We start from the raw sequence: 7,067 nt of genomic DNA on the forward strand, positions 1-7,067 counted from the left end.
ATACAAAATACATTTCTTTATAAAATTGAAGCATAACAGCAAAATATAAAAGATGTGATCCTAGTTTATCCAGAACAAATTAATGAAATTAAAAAACACAAATGTGACCAAAAGGTGTTTGTAGAAATATTAATGTAACAGAAAAAATAAATATAAACAGAAGTTAAAAATACTAAGAAACAAAAACAGAGCAAGAAAACATCCTTGAAACCTATGATGTTTGGGTGTCAATGTTTAGAGAATATAGCTGATAAACAAATGTAATACATGGTAGATCAAGATTTGTAATTTAAAACTAGTTATTAGTTAGCTTGGAAGGAAAGATTAATGTTTTTTTTTCTGTAATTTATGATGTATATATAGTTTCTTCCAATTTTTTTGAGAAAAGTTTTTTTTTTAAAACAATAAAGAAAACAAACACCCTGAATTTTAAATAATAAAAGCAAAACTTAATAAAACTAAAAACATTCTGACCACGGAATGTAATAAAAGAAAAAGAAAACATCAAACTAAAACAAAAACATAAATAATATATTTAAAACAAAAGCTTTCCACACCTTCAGAAATACCTGATCTCTGGTATGGTGCCCAAAGAAAACTGAATACGAATGTAACAGAAACTATGACATAGTAGCATAAAGTATTAATATGAAAACAGATAACTGTGAAGGACAGAGAAAGCTAGATTTAAACACCGGGACAGTGACAGATAGAAACCTTTATTTTTTTAGTTATTACACATGGCATTCTTAAAAACATCTGAAGAAAAGAACTATTGATGCATTACAGAGGATTACTGCCATGCAAGAAAGAAAATTTTGTAACAATGCTGAGTTAAAATGATCCTTAAAATTAGTTTCAAAATTTTCAAATTAAAAAAGTTTCACAATGTAGATTGTTGTATGTTACATCAACTTATCAGTTGTTAAATATGCAATAGCCTCACGCTGTCAAGTAATATCACAGGCTTTATATTTCCACAAACATGAATCTTTAGCAGAGAGAGATTAAAAAAAAACATATTTTGAATAATGGTGGCCCACAACTGTGATTTTTAAAATAAATTTAAAAAGCACTCATGAAGAAATATCGTATCAAGAAGTTTAAAAAATAGAAAATTTTGTTCTTCTGTTCATTAGCTGGTAGCTAAACGTAGCTTTTTCTTTGCCAAGTTGTCTTGGTGAAAGTGTGTACTTGTGTGTACACAAGATTATTAAGCCCAGAGTTTATGATACTCAATGAACTACTAGGAAATGCCATATTTAAAAATAGCTAAAATCTTGAATGGTTGTTTCCAAAAAAGTTTAAAATGTCAAATTCCAGTTATCAATTATTTAATTTAAGACTATTAACAAACACTTCAAAAGAAATTTCTAGACTGATAATTTGAAAATAATGTAAAAACTTAAATCTAATAGGTACTTACTGATGGCCAATCTTTCATTTTGCAGGAGAGCGACTACTTTACTGATCGTGGAGAGTTTCGGGTTGATGAGCAAGGGTCTCCAGTTTTGTTGAACTGTTTAATGTATAAACTCAGCTACTACAGATTTGGTGAGCTTCAGGTGAGATATATCACTGTATATTTTGTAATATTAAAATCAGTATTGTTCATTTTTGTTGTTATATCACAAGTTTTTGTAAGTTGCAAACGTTTTTTTTTTTTTAACCCTTCTCATCCAGGCACGAATCTTTTGTATATATCATGCCCTTTTACAGTGTTACATTCAAAGTTTCATTAAACAACTTTATTATCAATGTGTGTCAATACACTTGGCATGAAACTATATTTATAATTCAAATTTTTATGTTACCTAAGTTTTGATATCTTAATCTCAAAAAGAAATATTTAAAAAAAAATTCAGTTTTAATTTTTCTGAGATCTGATTTTTCGTCTTAAGAATTTTCTAAAATTGAAAATAGGATGATACAATTTCTAACCAAGTAAATACACAAACTATACATAATTACAAACAAGAGGGGAAGCGTGCAGCTCGGAAAGATCGGGTGCGGTCGACTCAGAACGGGACACCAAGCCATATGTGCCGGGAATGTGGTCGAGGCTTCCTGGCTCGGATAGGACTCTTGAGCCATCTCCGTATCCACAGATAGACCAAATGATGTCGTGGTCTTCTTCGAACTTCGAAGGACGAACAATACAAACAAGATTCTAAAAGTTGAACTTCCTATCTTCTTGATTTGCTGAGATATCAATAAATTAGAGAAGTCCCTTCTCCTCTGTCTCTGACTTTCAAAAATGTTTGATAATCACCTTCATAAGGTTGATAGACATGTTTATAACCAAAAGAAAGAGAAGATTCTCCTCTACATAAATCTTACAAGATTGATTTAGTTCTTACTCTATAAATTGTTAGTCAGCAGAATTGTTCGGTGTGTGGAGATCATATTTTGAAGCTCCAAGCACTAAAGGAATTTCTTAATCTATTAAAAACTTACTTCGAAAGCTGGATTAATCACAGTAGGTTTTGAGACATTATGTTCTAGTTACTCCTTTATTTTTTGTGTTCTAAATTGCATATTTGAAAGTTACATTAAATCTTTTTTTGGACTTAGAAATTGTTGAGACTTACAAAAAAATGTCTGAAATTTTTACTCAAATTCAAAACAGCTTGAGTATGTAGAAAGTATTATAAATCCTTGTTTTTATGTATATATTTTATTTACTATTATATAGTTTTAACAAAGTAACTAAAATGTAAAAATAAGAACCTTCTTAACTTATTCTAACAAAACATCAGTAAAATAAAATACCTAAAAACTCGAGCTCTTATTCTCAGCAATCACATAGTGTTTATATTAGCTCTATGAGAAACAGTTAATGGGCTCCTGCTGTAATTTATTGCTTTTAACATAAGGATTACTCATTTAGTGGATGCACAATATAAAAATAAAAGTGAAAGGTTAAAACAGATGTGAGAAAGTTAACAGCTGAAACTGTTAACAGAGGTAACTTGGAACTGTTTGATCATTACTACAGTCAGGGCCGAGAAAAGAAATGATATTATTCATTTGATTTCATATTTTTCAACTTTTCATTTCATTATACATTGATTTTACTACGGTTAGTGTTACGGTAGAGAAAATATTAAGTTTTACAAAAAAAAAAAAACTTTTGATATTTATTTAGGAGATTCCAGAGGTTATGTGAATGAAATATGAAAAATTGTTGATGAAAAGTATTTTTATTCATAGCATGAAAATCATCTTTCACTCAGACTGATTCAATAAACTCTTCATAATTTCACAGACAAATTTTCAGTAAAAATACATTTTTAAAGAATCTGATATTTTTATGTGCAACAGGCTTGCCAAATTACATAAAGATAAACTTAGTAAATTCAGAATTATAGTAAACATTAATATGTATAGTTCATAGATATGGGGTGGTCAATTTGAGTAAGTCTATTGAATAGATGGTTAAGCTCCTTACAAAACTTTGCACTGTGTGTATAAAAGTTTTTTTTTTAATTAACATGGGTCTTGAAACAAGTTACAACCAGTGGTTTCTGTGAGGGGGTTGATGAATTGAAAAGGTGCTTTCAAGGAATTCAGTTACACCAACTCTATGAAAATAAAAAGCCTAAAATAAATCTACAGGCATAATTTATGTTGGCTAATATAATTTCTAAAAATAATATATTACACATTCTATGTTCTAATATTATTTGTGTTTTAATTTGTAATTTTCTATAGTGTTTGTCTAAAACAAGCTTATTATGTATAAAACAATAAATTTACACATCAAAGGTATCAATTAGAACACTGTAAAGCCTATTCTTTTAATTTTGAAATAATTATTTAAATAAGTAACTACAAGGCCCATAGGCAGATTTTTCAACAACATAAAATATTTGCATTATCAAAGCCAAAATCTTTAGCATTCCAGCAATATCTTACAAGATGTCCTCATTCCAGTACCTTACATATGCAGTTGGTTATTAGGCCTGTCCCTGAAATGGTCTTCGTAGTCAGATTAGACAACACACTAAGTCTTAAGCCTGTGCCTGTTATGACAAATTATTTCAAATCTAGTAAACAATGGTTAAAAGTAGGCATACAACTTTGCTGTCCTTTAATTCAATTTTTTTTTAAGATTTAAGATATTTATTTGTGCAAATGCTGAAAGCTAATGTTGGCTTAAAGTTGTAGGATAACTCAGTTGATACAACCTTACCTCTTCAATTCTGGCTAGACTCGTAAGATTTAATTTAGTTTTGCAATCCACACGTAGGGTGTTTAAGAAAGGCATATAATTTAAGACATTTATTATTATGATTAGAACAGCTAAATTGCACTACATTAAATCATATTTTGTTGGATCAAAATTGCGTGACTGTCTCTCTGCTGCTGCATTATTCAAGCAAATATGGCTGGTGTTAAATGTGAGAACCAATCAAATTCTGTTGAAAGGTGGCTAAAGTCTAGCTAGATGACTGTGATCATTTATCGCTGAAGGGTTATGGTATCACTGTGGTATATATTGCTAATCTCTGCTCAAAGCACAAAACATGATTGTAGTATTTATAAATCGTATGACCTCTATTTTATTATTTTGTATCCTGGACTAGGTCATTTCATGAAATCTATTGCACTGTTTTTGCAGTGTTTTGTACCTTTGATGTGTACATATTGTGTGTGTTTTGCTGGTAATTTTTTTTTCGGGGGTTATTCAAAGTTTGCTGCTAGATACCTTGTTATTAACCACTCCTTCATGAGAAACTAACTTCCAAGCTAAATACATTGTCATTTTAAATTATTCAATATTATAGAAATCCAAAACTTTGTATTTTTATGGGGACCGCCTGTTGTCTCAGTTGTAAGTCTAAGCATTTATAACAATAAAAAAACTGAATTTTGTTACTTGTAGTTGGCAGAACACAGATAGCCCACTGCAAATTTGAACTTAATAAGAAACGTTTTCTGTGGGGTTTCTTTACATACATAACGATTAAAGAAGTGGAAAAAATTAATAGTTTGTACAAATATTAGTGTGTTATATTGTGGTCTTTATTTAAAATTTTTTATGAACACTAACAACCTACATGAAGTTAATGTTTAACTTTGGCAAGGAGTTTTGCCTCTCAGTAAATCTGGGTGTTGATTATTAAAAACAAAATTTAAAGTATTTCTCTAATCTTACTATAATGGATGTAGCGTGTATGTCAGTTTCTATGTATGCAACCAAAACTCCTGCACCATCTATTGAAGGCACCACAAACAAAAATCCATAACAAATTTCACAGGTTCAGAAAATTAGAAAAATAACTGTGGTATGTGCAACAGTCATTTCTTTATCATAGAACACAATTTTAAATTAAAGTACTCTCCTCGCAACAAGAATACGACTTTCACCAGGACTGTGCGTGAGGGTTTGATTATATCTTTATTGGTGTAATTTTTAAATGTAGTACTGAGAAACTGGAATTCTTAAAAAAACTATAATATTCAATAAATTATACCACTTTTAGTATATATAAAAACATTACAGTTTATATCAGTAAAATTTATGAAACTGTTGAGCTCTGTGCATTGAATCATTTTGATGTAATGAGTTGGGTATGACTAAAGAGCAAAATTCGAACACTACTTCCCAGAAAAAAAATCCTTTTTTAGAAAGCGTTCACTTTTTCTAAATTTGTTTCAATGAGTGTTATTAGGTTATAAACAGGACTTTTTATTAATATTGTTATTATATTTTGGCTGTTGGTAGCTGGACCATCGAACACCATCAGGGTTTGACCGTACTAGAAACATGGAGATTGGAAACAAGAATTTTAAACTTGAGTACTTGGAAGAGGCTTACACCACAGAACACTGGCTAGTTCGGATCTATAAAGTTAAGAAAACAACTAATTGGCAGCGGATTCCGTATGGAGATAGGAAAATTAAAACAAAGAAAACCTTTACCACAAGAAAAGTAGGTTAAGTATTACTTTTGTCTTCTTTGTATTTAAAGGTTTTTTGTAAAAAAGAAATGGGTGTATAGTGAGGTAGTTGCAGAAAGACTTGACAGTCTGAAATTCTTCATTACATAAAGTTTTCAGAGTTTGGAAGTGTACTTATAGATCATTTTTCTAATGAATACTAATCAAACTGTAGAAATTATTATTTCCAAAATAATATAAATTAGTACTTAAGGATTGTGTCCAATCTTTTTGAATATTCACCACCAACAAAATTTGTCAATTTTCTGCGTTTTCCAAATTTAAGTTTTTATAACCCAATACTATTGTATCTTGCCTTGTTTAGGCCATATTGAAAATAATTTTCACACACTGATGTACATAAATCAACTTAAATTCTTTCATCTTTTTTTTAGTATTTTTCTTAACCAAGAGTTTAAGTAATAGAATATAACCAATCATCAACAAATTGTAAGACTTCAAAAGTTGATCTGTAGTAATGGTAGTTACGCACGCAGTCATGCATGTTTCTCACTTAGTTTGTCTTTTATTTTACAATTAATTAATTTTGCTTGAACAATTTTTATTTCTCAGTTTTTGCTTTAAGTGTAAAAGATAATACACTATTATACAGAAAGTAAGCTTGTAAACCTTTGTAGAGTAGTTAACACTGACAGGCTGTGTGATTTGAAACAAAAACATGTGAAAAATACTGTTTGTTTTACGTAACCTCATTAATATTAAAGTATGAGAGACAGTGTTTTACATTCATTTTTATTGCCTAATTTTATTTTCAGAAATACCACAATACTAGTCAGTAAAGATGATGAATAATTAGTAAGCCTTTTTATCACATAGTTGTTATTGTATACATAGTACTAATAACTGCATTCACAGTTGTAGTTTTGTGGATTGTGACTGAAAAGCTCTGTATGTGTCCCAGAATTGCTGCTCGCTGCTAGACGGTTACGTGTGTTTGGAGGTTGTAGTTCTGACACATATTTTTAACTTAGGGATAATCACGGGTTTTTATAAACTTTGAAAGTTGTTAATATAAAGAAATCAAGTACACACACACACACACACACACACACACACACACACACACACATAATATATATATATATATATATATATATATAA

At 29.7% G+C, this 7,067-nt stretch overlaps 1 protein-coding gene across 1 annotated transcript in view; it reads left to right on the forward strand.

Annotated features, from left to right (window-relative positions):
- The window catches only part of LOC106462614 (dolichyl-diphosphooligosaccharide--protein glycosyltransferase subunit STT3B-like), a 48,929-nt gene that overhangs the window by 39,004 nt on the left and 2,858 nt on the right, over positions 1–7,067 (forward strand). Inside the window, exons 15-16 of the mRNA XM_013922557.2 lie at positions 1,452–1,565; positions 5,732–5,938. Of these exons, the coding sequence (XP_013778011.2) occupies positions 1,452–1,565; positions 5,732–5,938 (321 nt within the window). The remainder of the gene's footprint in view (positions 1–1,451; positions 1,566–5,731; positions 5,939–7,067) is intronic.

This window comes from Limulus polyphemus, unplaced genomic scaffold (genome assembly GCF_000517525.1).
Source record: "Limulus polyphemus unplaced genomic scaffold, Limulus_polyphemus-2.1.2 Scaffold1208, whole genome shotgun sequence".
NCBI lineage: Eukaryota > Metazoa > Arthropoda > Merostomata > Xiphosura > Limulidae > Limulus > Limulus polyphemus.